Source organism: Balaenoptera musculus, chromosome 7, assembly GCF_009873245.2.
Source record: "Balaenoptera musculus isolate JJ_BM4_2016_0621 chromosome 7, mBalMus1.pri.v3, whole genome shotgun sequence".
Taxonomy (NCBI): domain Eukaryota; kingdom Metazoa; phylum Chordata; class Mammalia; order Artiodactyla; family Balaenopteridae; genus Balaenoptera; species Balaenoptera musculus.
The window spans coordinates 50,730,743-50,744,435 of record NC_045791.1 but is presented as its reverse complement, the minus strand read 5'-3'; the positions used below and the strand labels follow the sequence as shown (position 1 = coordinate 50,744,435).

Genomic DNA, 13,693 nt, shown 5'->3' with positions numbered 1-13,693 from the left:
ATTTTAATCATCAATAACTAACCTCACCTCCTTTTCCTAAACTTTTCCTTGCAAGCCTCCACTTACATCTTAAGAAACTTTTCTTTGGGAAGATGAGCGACATTCTTTAACAGTATAATCATTGGTAAGCATTCCCTTTCTGTTTCTCTCTCTCCCTCTCTCTCTTTCTCTTGAGCGTGCATGCACTTTTTTGGCCATGCTCTGAGCAACAAACTATAAAGGCTGAGTTTGCATAAGCTGAGTTGAGTGTTTTTAATACATTAAACTAATTAACAATTAGGTTAATCTAACACATTTTGTGATGCACAAAATCATTATTGGCTGCACGGTAATTGGGCATAAGTGGTAAGTATTTCACATAAATGACTGTAATTAGTATCACTTGTACATGGACAAAAAACATACTCTATGATCTATTACGAAAAAAAGATGAAAGGGAACTGAATGGTGCTGATGGCTGCTCTTTCATGCCCCTCTTAAGTTTCAGGACTCGATAATAAAAAAGTAACAGCAGTTATAGAGAGGAACATTATTCAGTGTATACAAGGTGTCAAGCACTGAGTGAAGTAGTTAATATAATTACCATGTGTAATACTCACAACTTCATTCTGTAATTGATGCCATTCTGTAATTATGCTACCAGTTAAAAATGAAATGGAGCCATGAGGTTGAGAAATATATGCCAGATAGCACAGGGTGGGATTTGAGCTCAGATCTCTGTGACTCTGAGGCTTGACTCATTAACTACTGTTTTCCTGTTTCTGAATCTCTTCCAAGGGGCCACAGATCCCTTTTTATTTAATTTATTTATTTACTTATTTAATTGAACTCTAGTTGATTTACAATGTTGTGATAGTTTCAGGTGTAGAGCAAAGTGACTCAGTTTTATATATATATATATATATATATATATATATATATATATATATATATATATACTTTTTCAGATTCTTTTCCATTATAGGTTATTACAAGATATTGAAGATAATTCTCTGTGCTATACAGTAGGACCTTGTTGTTTATCTATTTTATATATAGTAATGTGTATCCATTAATCCCAAACTCCTAGTTTATCCCTCCCCCCCTTTCCCATTTGGTGACCATAAGTTTATTTTCTATAACAGATCCCCTTTTCTCCAGCACAGCACACCCACAGATAAATTATTCCCCAGAGGTCTCTTTTGCCCTCCCTCTTCCCACACCACAGTCCACAGGGCTGAAGAGTGAGATATTTGGGGTGAGAAATGATGTGTGCTAGCTACTGCAATGGTACTAGGATGTGTACCTCTGTCTGTCTCACTCCCTCTTTCCCTGATGACCCTGAGAGAGATGTTCGCTTGAGGTAGTGTTTGCAAAGCCAGGCTGAGCAAGGGTTTGACTCCAAACTTCAGTTCAGGCCACTAGTGAGTTGGTCTAGAATCAGCAAACCATGGCCCACAAGTCAAATCCAGACTGTGGCCCGTTTTTGTAAATAAAGTTTTATTGGAACATAGCCACAGTCATTCATTTCCTACCATCTATGACTGCTTTTGTACTACATAGTCGAGGAATTGAGTTGAATAATTGCTTCAGCCCATATGGCCTAAAAAGCCTAAAATCTTTACTAACTGGCCCTTTATGGAAAGTGTTTACTGACCCCTGAATGAGGACATGTGGAAGACTTCTTTTGCTCAGTTAGAAAGACTGCTAATGAGGGTGGTATTAACACAAATTAGACCACAAGTACTGTTCTGTCTGTTCATCTTCTCACTTCCTAAGTGTGGAATCTCACTTCTTTCATCATCATCATCACTATTATTTATGTGGCTGACATTGGATTAATCACCTTTACACACATTATCATTTACTTCTCATAACAATCCCTTGAGGTATAGGCAATCATTATCCCTGTGTTACAGATAATGAACTACTGGGGCTTGAGAGAGTAAGTAATCTGCCAATGGGAGGAAGTACTTGCCATAATTAAGGAAAAGGACAGATTAGGACAGATGAAGGACAGATGAAGAGAGAATGTTTGTCCCCATGCATAGAATAGGGAATTCAGGGAGAAGGCAAGAAGGGGCTGGCCCACAGCATCTGGATATATGGAATAGAGAGGTTACTGAGAGGGAGGAGATGCCTGACTGGCTTTGAGAAGCCCCATGGTCCAGCCATAAGGGAGAAAGAGAATGGGGAGGGACTCAGGTATTTTGCCCTGATGTGCTATAACCCGTGGGAAGAATCCAGCTCATGAAACCACCACAGACTAGGTTCGTTCGATTACCCGAAAAAGACTACATTCATGCAGGTACCAACTTCTATTTTACCTCAGAAAATAACTCCAGTCCTCAATAGATGGTGGCCAACGAAACAGCCTCCATGTGAGTCACGTGACTAAAGCTCATTCTTTGGTTGAAAGGGTGAAGTCTTGTGCTTCTCCTAGAGGCCAATGTGAGGAATTGCCTCTTTGCCTCTTTATAAACAGCACTGATTAAAAACAGAGTGCTGACCTACTAGAGAATGGACTTGAGGATATGGGGAGGGGAAAGGGTAAGCTGTGACAAAGTGAGAGAGTGACATGGACATATATACACTACCAAACGTAAAATAGATAGCTAGTGGGAAGCAGCCGCATAGTACAGGGAGATCAGCTCGGTGGTTTGTGAACACCTAGAGGGGTGGGATAGGGAGGGTGGGAGGGAGGGCGATGCAAGAGGGAAGAGATATGGGAACATATGTATATGTATAACTGATTCACTTTGTTATAAAGCAGAAACTAACACACCATTGTAAAGCAATTATACTCCAATAAAGATGTTAAAAAACAAACAAACAAACAAAACAGAGTGCTGTTGGGTAGGAACATCTGATCATGATCAGGTAGCCTTCCCCTAACTTAATGAGATGGCCAGGTTGGTGAGTCAAAGAAGAGCTTCCCCAGCTCTGCACAGGAACCTGGCCACTCCACTTGTGTGCAGCAGCAGTAGATGAGCCTGGGAGCTGGACAAAATGTCAATCAAGAGCCTGGATTCAAATAATGCTCTACCCCTTAATACACGTTGAGACATTGGGTAAGTTAGGCAGCCTCCATACACCTCTGTTTCCTCTTCTATTGTAAGGATTAAATGAAGTCATACGAGTAGAGCACTTAAACACATACCTTACTATTATTGTTATTATTGCTAATAGTAGTATAGCAGTCGTTATCCTAAAAACTAGTTCACTAGTAGCAGGAATATAGCAGTAGCAGTAGTAGTAGGCATATTTTGCATGTACCAGTCTCTAGAACAATCAAGCTAATCACAGTGTCTTTATCATTTCATCAACCCTTTAACCAGAAGTCTTTAACATTATAAGGCTGTTTATATAATGAATCAATTATCGTATCACTACTCTAACCCACTCAGTGTCTATATGCTGCCTTGCTTAGACCTCTTACTGATCTAAAAACATGTTCTTCTTTGTAGAATAGTGATGTTCAATCAAAAATAATGTAGTCTTTTAAATCAAAACAGTAGAAAAATTGGAGATACTTTGCAGAACAAAAACTGTTCCTAGTGTTTCCAAAGAGCTATTTAGCTTTCAAACTCCCACAGAAGAATATTTCTGAGAAATCTTTGAGTTCACATGGGCAGCCCAAATGACAGTGAAGACTATTTGCAAATTGATGAAAACTATGTTTATTTCTTTTTATTACAGATTTTCCTCAGTGTCATAGTAGGAGCTTTAAATCTTGGCAATGCCTCTTCCTGTTTGGAAGCCTTTGCAGCTGGCCGTGCAGCAGCCACGAGCATTTTTGAGACAATGGACCGGGTATGTAAAAGCCAAAAGTAAAGGCCATTAGCAGGTTGGGGCTGGGGGGAGGAATGAACTCATGGGAAATTTATCCTCAGTGTTAAAAAATATGAGAAACTATCACAATGCCCTTAATTCAGCAGTACTTAAATAAGTGCTGTCATGAGCCAGACCCCATTCTGAGCTGGCAGTGCAAGAATGAAATAGAACAAATAAGGCCCCTGCTCTCATATCATATGGGAAATAGACAATACCGAAGTAGGCACATTCAAAGATAAGATAATATTAGATGGTGATAAGTACCAGGAAGGAAATAAAATAGATCAGTGTGATAGTGGTTGGGATGGGGGAAGGAGCAGTTAAATTTAGTGACAGTGACACCGTTTCTGAGCTGAGAACCCAAGGAGGTGAGTCAGCCATGCAAAAGGGGACTCGCGGGAGGAGAGATGCCTGAGAGGTGAGAGCAGGGAGGTATTCATGGAAGAGATCTCCAGGTTGGAAAAGGGCTTGGTGAATGGAAGGAACTAAAAGTCAGTGTGACTGAACAGAGTGAGCAAGAGACAGAGGCTGTAGGAATGGGAAGGGGCCAGATCACGCAGGACTTTAAGACCAAGTTCATAAGATTAGATTAACTTCTAAATGTGACAGAAAGTCTACAAGCTTGTAAAGGACCCTGGCAGCCTGGCTAGGATTTCCCTGCTTAAGTTATTGAAGGACATCAGAGGTCAAGCTAGAGAGGTCAAAATTCAAGAACAGAAGCGGGAGGTGGCAATATGTTGTTTTATATTTTAGGCTGTCATTTATTGGGGTATAAAAAGATTGTTGAAAGCCACATAGAGCTATCCAAAGTCTACCTCATTCTTAGGGTTGTTGCATGCTCAAATAAGATGACGAGTCTGAAAGGCCCCTGAAACGATTACAAAAAATTAAGGCATTTAAAAATTATTTTATTATTTTTACTAGAGACCAAAGAAGAAGAAATAGATGACACTGTAGCCACAAATAGAGATATGATCATGAATTTCTCTCACTAGTGAGGGAGAGGGAAGAAGTTGACCCTGGAGTGTTCTGGTAGATGGAGATGACCCTCACTCTTGTCTGATGACCTAGTGTGGTTAAGTTCTGAATTAGGCTCACCACTAACAACAAAAGAGGTGGAATTCAGCCTATCAGTTGAAAGTTGGTATATTTGAAGACACCACTTGAGGACGTTCAGTTAGTTTTAATCACCATCTACAATAGATACTCAAATGTTGGGTACTACTGGACCTTGGCCTCTTGAGACGCCTCTACTTCCTCAAGTGAACAAATGGATGTATCACCTGTCTAGTTAGGTTAAAGTGATGATTATATAAACGAAAAAAGCATATTAAAACACCTTGTACATTGTCTTCTGTGGTATCTCAATTTACAATACTCCATAATAATATCAATATCTTACATACTAATATATTAATTATAGATCAATACTATATATTTCCATAATATGGAAAAACCCAAACGAACTTTTTGGCCAACCTATTATATTATTTTATTGTCATTATGTAATAATATATCGTAGTATACAATAAATACTAATTAATTAAATTAATGTGAAAATATTTTATACCAATTATATGATCATTGACATATTTTATATTAATTATAATTAATTGTATATTAATTATTTATGTAAGTTTGGTTATATATAAGTATATGTAATATATTAATACTATTATATAGTAATAGTAATTACAATAGTAATAATCTCACATTAATTTCTCAGTGAATGGTAGTGAATATTATTACTATCATTAATGCACATTTAATGTGGAAGCAACTTATCTTTGGCATATCACTGCAGTGTTTTACCTGATTGTTGTTCTGTTTTATGAATCAGTTCAAACCGAGATGGACAGTAAATGCATATAATACATGCTGTTGCTATATTCCTTTTATATTCTACTCCAGAAACCCCTCATTGACTGCATGTCAGAAGATGGTTACAAGCTGGATCGAATTAAGGGTGAAATTGAATTCCATAATGTGACCTTCCACTATCCTTCCAGACCAGAGGTGAAGGTAAGTGCCAATTTCTTCTTTGATGATTCATTTCCAAAGCCACAAAATAATTGTTTTTATGAAGCATGACTTATTTTCCAGGAACGAGGCAGGGAGACACGTTTCTCTGGGAGTATCCTCAGGTGTCCTGTCGTTCCTCAGGCCACAAACCATATTCCTTGTGATAATAATATATGCAAATCTCTCTGGTGGGAACACAGTCTGGTAGCACATTCAGGTTAAGTCAACTGAGTGATGCTCTGTTAAAATGAGTGGCAGATCCTGTCACTGTGAGCACAAGCTAAACAAACTGCAAAACAATCAGAACAATCCAGAAGGGTAGCTTATCAACCACCTCCTTAAAGCTTGCAGAAGGCGGGACACTGAGTGGGTAGGGTATGAAGTGGCAAAGGAAAGCTGCTGTCTTGACGTTTTTTATTTCCTATCCCTAAGTTCACAAGGATCTCTAGATCAGTCCTTGAAGGAAAGGTAATCTTGTGATATTATGGTCACATGTCTTACACTAGGTGATTGTCCAGGGGACATGATGAAGAAAATTTACAGTTTTCCCACACCTACTGAGCAAGTATCTTTAAAGCCAATTTACCCCACAGGAAAATTAGGATCTACTCCCCAAATGAACTGGCTTTGGGAGGAGACTTATTCCTCATTTTTAAAAGAGTATCTTTAGCCACCTTTTCTTTTTACTTTTTTTAATTGAAATATAGTTGATGTACGATATTGTGCTGGTTTCACGTATACTACATAGCGATTTGACATTTGCATACATTATGAAATGATCGCCACGATAAGTCTAGTAACCATCTGTCCCCATACAAAGTTATTACAATATTATTGACCATATTCCTTATGCTGTATATTATATCCACGTGCCTTTGTTTTATAACTGCAGGCTTGTACTTCTTTATCCCCTTCACTTATCTTCCCCTCTGGGAACCACTCCTTTGTTCTTTGTATCTCTGAGTCTATTTTCATTTTGTTTTGCTTGTTTGTTTATTTTGTTTTTTAGATTCCACATGTAAGACCATACAGTATCTGTCTTTCTTTGTCTGACTTATGTCACTTGGCATAATACCTTCTAGATTTATCCATGTTGTCACAAATGGCAAGATTTAATTTTTTATAGCTGAGTAATATTCCATTGTGTGTGTGTGTGTTTATATGTGTATACCACATTTTCTTCATTCATCTATCGATGGATATTTAGGTTGCTTCCATATCTTGGCTATTGTAAATAATACTGCAATGAACACTGGTATGCATGTATCTTTTCAAATTATTGTTTCTGTTTTCTTCCGGTAAATACACAGAAGTGAAATTGCTGGATCATATGGCAGTTCCATTTTTAGTATTTTGAGGAAACTTTGTACTGTTTTCCATAGTTAGCTACCCTTTCTTAATACTATTTCTATTACCCCCACAGAACTCAATCCCATGCAACTTAATTCTAATACTACATACTTATAATGTAGGTAAATATATATATATATATATATATATACACACACACACTCACACCTCATACATATCTGTATATAAAACATAGTTACATATATTCTGATAATATTTCTGAAGTATATTTTTGATTACTATATTATAGCACATATATATATATAAACATTAAATGTCAACATATGTAAAAGTGCTTTGTGAAATATAGATCACAAGGTAGTACTTACTCAGTAAAGATTTTTGAACAGATGACTGAGAGCTTCATTTATAATATCTGTTCGGAGCTAGTTCATAATAGCTGTTCAACAAATATCGGTTGAATTGAAATACATTTATGTCATTTCTGTTTTATCTTCTATTCCCAATGCCAGTAGTTTGTTTTAATAAAGTCTTCTACTGCTAAGTGGCTTTCTCCCCTAAGCTAATTGGGACAGTCTCCTTGACGTATCCTGACATGTCAGAAACATTTTAAATTAGATTCTGGAACATACTTTTCCAAGTCGGCCTGGCTTATTTACTTCAACAGTGTTTTATTTGTTGGCTACAGCTATCAGTTTATTACTAAGTAATGTGCTAAATGCTAAAACCACATCCTAGGCATTGTTTACTAATTTTTCTGGTTATTGAGGGAAATCAGTGGCTATTGCTGTGAGGGCATAAATAAACACATACACAGTGCCTTCACAAAGCATTCTAACTTGTAACCTAATTGACAGCAATCTGAACATTGCTCTTTTCTTTTCTCTGCAGATTTTAAATAACTTAAGCATGGTCATTAAATCAGGGGAAATGACAGCTATGGTAGGATCCAGTGGAGCTGGGAAAAGCACGGCACTGCAGCTCATTCAACGATTCTATGACCCCAGTGAAGGCATGGTGTGTATTTTCTAGAAACTTCTTAATCCACGGGGATAGGAAATTGCAAATGGTTATACATTGGTCAGACACAAAGGCCTAACATACACTGAGACCATCCTGACATCTGCATAGTTGACAATGATTTTTGACGGAACCAACTGGACTAATTCCCTCCATGGTGGTTGTGTTCGATAAATAACCAGTCTATCTGCTCAGTGATGTAACTGAATGTGCAGATACATTCAAAATGGTATTGCTACCTCTTCAGTGAGGGAACATTTCCATTTCTTTCTTCTTATTGTAACAAAATTATTATTGTTCCCTAAGGTCCTCCAAACGCTAAGTATAAGAAAGCTTACATGACCAGAATTAACAGAGAACAGCTCTTGATTATTGCTTTGAGAAATTAGGTAAAAAAACTACTGTCTCTTTCTCCTTGTGTTTACCTGACTATAAGCATAGATTGAAACTAAAAAAAAATATATTAATAGTTGCTATTTATCAATATTATATGTCAAGTGCTTTATGAAAATCATCACTTATTTTCACAGTGACCTCCAAAGATAAATATGCCCGTTTTGCGAATGAGGAAGGAGAGAGATTGAGATCTGAACCCAGATCTGTTGGATGCCAAAGGCTGTGCTCTTTTCACTCTGCCTCAAAATCATTCTTGTCAACATCTCCTTGATGCCTTTAGATAGGATCATTTGACTGTATATTAAATGACTTCCATGCAATGAGCTCTATATAATGCATGTACTGTCAGAGTGACATGGCAAATGTGATAGAGTTTTCTTTTTTCACAGACACTTTGTTCTCTGATTGGGTATTCTTTGCTACATACCACCATAACTATATTCTGAATATATAGAAATCATGTTTTCTTTTTTTTTTTTTTTTTTTTTTAATTTTTTTATTTTTTATTTTTTATTATTTTTATTTTTGGCTGTGTTGGGTCTTCGTTTCTGTGCGAGGGCCTTCTCCAGTCGCGGCAAGTGGGGGCCACTCTTCATCGCGGTGCGCGGGCCTCTCACTATCGCGGCCTCTCTTGTTGCGGAGCACAGGCTCCAGACGCGCAGGCTCAGTATTTGTGGCTCACGGGCCTAGTTGCTCCGCGGCATGTGGGATCTTCCCAGACCAGGGCTCGAACCCGTGTCCCCTGCATTGGCAGGCAGATTCTCAACCACTGCGCCACCAGGGAAGCCCCTAGAAATCATGTTTTCTTGATGTAAAATTTTTACTTTTTTCTAATAGCAATATTTATTTACTTATCACACTTACAGTTTCAATTGCTTTTGAACAGCCAAGTGTCATTTGATGAATCTGGCCAGAAAGTAAGATTTTGTTCTAAACATATATACACAAGATAGAGATCATTGCTTATTTTCTTTGTGTCTTTTGAAGTTCATTTTGGCCTCAAGTCAAAAGATAGAAATATTCAAAGTATGGTGAATAACGGACTCTACTCTTTATTAAAGAATTTAAAACTTTTCTACTCCTGGGCCAATCATGTTAAACTATATCAAGTGATCTTTATATCAATTGTGTTTCTACAGTGAATTGTCCTACAGCTATACTTGATTTCAATTTATGTTGTCATCCTTATATTAACAACCACATTGTAAGAGGAATTGTTTCTTTTACAATCTCGTTGGTCTCTTTTTTTTCTCCCCATAGGTCAAGTACAACCTAGTAGTATGACTCAGAACTCTGAAGGATTCCAAGAGAAGTGACCTTGTATTCTTGTTCTCTAGGTGACCTTGGATGGCCATGACATTCGCTCTCTTAACATTCAGTGGCTTAGAGCTCAGATCGGGATAGTGGAGCAAGAGCCTGTTTTGTTTTCCACCACCATTGCAGAAAATATTCGCTATGGCAGAGAAGATGCAACAATGGAAGACATAGTCCGAGCTGCCAAGGAAGCCAATGCCTACAGCTTCATCATGGACCTGCCACAGGTATCCCTAGCCTCTCATTCCAGAGGGAAACCCAGAAGTCATAGAAGGCAAAAAATTTACACAGTAATGTGCATTTCTTTTCATTTGATTCCTAAATTATTAAATTCTTAATGTCATGTTTTAATTTTATGCCCAGAAATGTATCTTGAGTTTCTCCCCTTTGTCTGAAAATATGTTGTTGTTAATATATTAAAAATCTACCAAACTGGGGTAGCTTTCTTTTATAAGCTCCTTTGACCCGGATACAATTTCCTTATTCTGTCTATTAAACATTTGTCTAAGCGGATGATAAATTTGTCATGTGGCAGTAACTTTCACAATGCCCTTTTGATGTCTATCATTGTCACTGCTCTTTAATTTTCTTGTGCTTGGGCAGCTAATACTGTGTCTTCAGTACTGTATCTCACATATTCAAAATTTCCTCATTTATCTTCATTTTATACAACACGACAACCAAAACCAACTCCCTAATAATATACTTGTACGGATTTCACGGCCAATGGTCTGCTAAATGGAAGAGTTATTATTACTAGTTTACACATAGTTAGTGCTTACTACATATCAGGCACTGTTCTAAGCACTTTACGTCTATTAATTCATTTAACTCTCACAATCATCCTGTCAGGCAGCTACTATTATTATCCGCATCTACCGATGGAGAATTGAGGTTCCAAGAGGTCAAATCACTTGCTCAAGGCAGGAGAGACAAGGATCTCATCCAGGTGGTCTGGCTCCAGAGTCCGTGCTCTAGAATACTTCTTACTCAGCCTTCTAAAATGTTTGTATGAATAGGATTTCAGCTGTGAGTATTATATAGTCTAGTGGTTAAAAAGTATAAAGCTTTAGAATCAGTCTGCCTCCATACAAATCCCAGCTTCTCTACTTGCAAGCCTTATGAACTTGGGCAAGTTACTTTTCCCCCTCAGGCCCCAGTATTTCCTTATGCATCAATTGAGCAGAATAGTAGTACCTAACTCATGTGGCATCTGTGAGGACTAAATATGACGATATGTGTAGAGAGCTCAGATGCATGCTTTCTACATGGTAGATGCTCAACTCATGTTGGCTGATAATAAGCAAGATAAGAGTCTGACCACAATGCCCCATTGTGAGATTCCAATATAACGCTAGACATGCAAGATACTCAGTAACTCTTTGCTATTCATGATAATGATTTTAAAGCTACTTTGATCTTTCATTCATAATATATGACAGTTTTAGCGTTGTGTTTTTCTGTGTTGTCTAGCTAGAGAAAAGAGACAATGCTTTGATACATGCTCTAATCCTCTAAGATGGATTTTCAGGACCCTGATCCACTTTTATTGTGGTGGAAACATTTTATTTGAAGTTGAGCTAAAGAGAAACATTTTTACATCCCAGAAGGAAAGGATAAATCAATATCTTTATTTTATACACAAATATCGATTAGATAATACCCTGTTTCAGGAAAGAGTCTTTTTAAGTGAAAGGCGGACCTGTGAAAAGTCATGCTTGAGGAGGAAGCTAGAAAGGACCTTTGTAAGGAATCGGTCAGGATCCTTCAAATTCTTCCTCTTCATTACTGATGTCACCTTCTTCCTAGCAATTTGACACTCTTGTTGGAGAAGGAGGAGGTCAGATGAGTGGCGGCCAGAAACAAAGACTAGCCATTGCTAGAGCCCTTGTCCGAAACCCGAAGATCCTACTTTTGGACATGGCCACCTCGGCACTGGACAATGAGAGTGAAGCCATGGTGCAAGAGGCACTGAGTAAGGTTTGTTGAAAGTCTGAGTTCCTTTCATAAGTCTGTGTGGAAATTCTTGTGTTGCTGTAGGAAAGGCAGCTGTGGAGAGAGGAGAGACAGAAAGATGGACAGAGAAGGACTACATGGGTCAGTGTGTCCATCTGGAAACTATTGGCTCACCACTATGTTCCTCACAGTTGAATGGAAGACATTATGATTTGCTTCTAAAAGCTGCACGTGTAAAATTTTAAATCTTGCTAAGTCTAATGTAAAATATGTGATTTAAAAAATTTCCATTTTGGTTTTCAGCTATTGATTAATAGCAGCTACCGGACCAATTGCTGATTGGTGTTATGTGATGTGATGGCATTTATTAGCCACAAGAAAGCACGCTGGCATTTTCTAATGTCTGTACAGCCTATTTAAGGATCTTCCCAGGAACTGAGGCTCTGCCTTACTTGTGGATTCAGAGACTGCCCAAATGTCAATGTCAGCTCTGTCTTACAGTCTGGCTTAACTGTGCACTGTACACTCTTACAGGTTCAGCATGGGCACACAATCATTTCCGTCGCTCATCGCCTATCCACGGTTAGAGCTGCAGACGTCGTTATTGGTTTTGAACGTGGTACAGCAGTGGAAAGAGGCACCCATGAAGAACTGTTGGAAAGGAAAGGAGTTTACTTCACTCTAATGACTTTGCAAAGTCAAGGAGATCAAGCCTTTAATGAAAAAGTCATAAAGGGCAAGTGCCTTTTCCATTATGCTTGTACATTATATTAAATAATTAGCTATATATAATGTTTTTTGGATTTCTATGCATTTTAATATACAGTATCGTATTTGTTCTCCTCAGAGCCCTGGGAGACATTGTATAAATGATAAAGGAAAGAACAATGCTCAGGAGGTTTAGTTATTGATCAAGTCATAGAGCTAAAACACAGGTCTTTTGTGGAAGAACTTTCAATTCCATCCCTTTTTTCCCTCACAGTTTGCAAATAGGAGAGTCTTCCTAGAGTGTCCTGCACTCAGTAGGAGCTCTCCTCTAGTTGGCTGAGTGAATTAACCAATGACTAAAAAGGTTTATGCTTATTTTCACTAATGTAGATAGATACTTCAGGCCCTAGGGTACCTTCTCTTTTTCAATCTGAATTTTCAGGTTTGGTGGTTTACCTCAACCTACGTTAACCGAACATTCCAAACTTTCTCTACCATATCACATCTGGATTTGTGAACACCATTGGGTAAAATGACTGTATACATTTAACACATGTGATTTATTCTGAAAAGTTTTGTTTTCTTTTTTTAACTTGGTGCGTCTATCATTTTTTTTTTGCCACCTCTAGTGGGCTTCTCATAAGTTTTTTTTGTGGTTCATATCGGCTATATCTATAGGTTATCTATTTCTGTGGTGATAACACATAGGCTATCATATAGTTCAAAAGATTCAATCTTGCTCAGTATTTTGATTATTTTGTTGTTGTTTTTGTTAGAATGTGCTGGACAAGCGCTAACTTTCATTTATTGCAATAAAGTTAATAGACTGTTTTAGCATCAGACACAGTAATGATATGCTAGGGAAATATAGTAAATAATAATTTTATTTTGATATGGTTCTGCTTATTGTATACACTAAGGGATCACTTGTGTTGTGTTGAATAGGAAAAGATGAAACTGAAGATACCTTACTTGAGAGAAAACAGACCTTTAGCAGAGGGAGCTACCAAGCTAGCTTAAGGTAAGCTCAAGTCACAGGGCAGATTTTTAAGTTTTCAAATGTTCTTACGAGCCCTCTGCAGCTAAGATCCCCTGGCAATACCTCAGGTACAACCTGGAGAGCCCTTACTTAAGCACAGCCCCAGGTCTTGTG

At 37.8% G+C, this 13,693-nt stretch overlaps 1 protein-coding gene across 2 annotated transcripts in view; it reads left to right on the top strand.

Moving 5' to 3' along the window:
- ABCB11 (ATP binding cassette subfamily B member 11) overlaps positions 1 to 13,693 on the top strand; it is a 90,986-nt gene that overhangs the window by 37,948 nt on the left and 39,345 nt on the right. For both annotated transcript variants that reach the window (XM_036858572.1, XM_036858571.1), the window contains 7 exons: positions 3,679 to 3,792; positions 5,725 to 5,835; positions 8,038 to 8,163; positions 9,900 to 10,103; positions 11,686 to 11,856; positions 12,367 to 12,568; positions 13,486 to 13,561. In XM_036858572.1, coding sequence (XP_036714467.1) covers positions 3,679 to 3,792; positions 5,725 to 5,835; positions 8,038 to 8,163; positions 9,900 to 10,103; positions 11,686 to 11,856; positions 12,367 to 12,568; positions 13,486 to 13,561 — 1,004 coding nt within the window. The remainder of the gene's footprint in view (positions 1 to 3,678; positions 3,793 to 5,724; positions 5,836 to 8,037; positions 8,164 to 9,899; positions 10,104 to 11,685; positions 11,857 to 12,366; positions 12,569 to 13,485; positions 13,562 to 13,693) is intronic.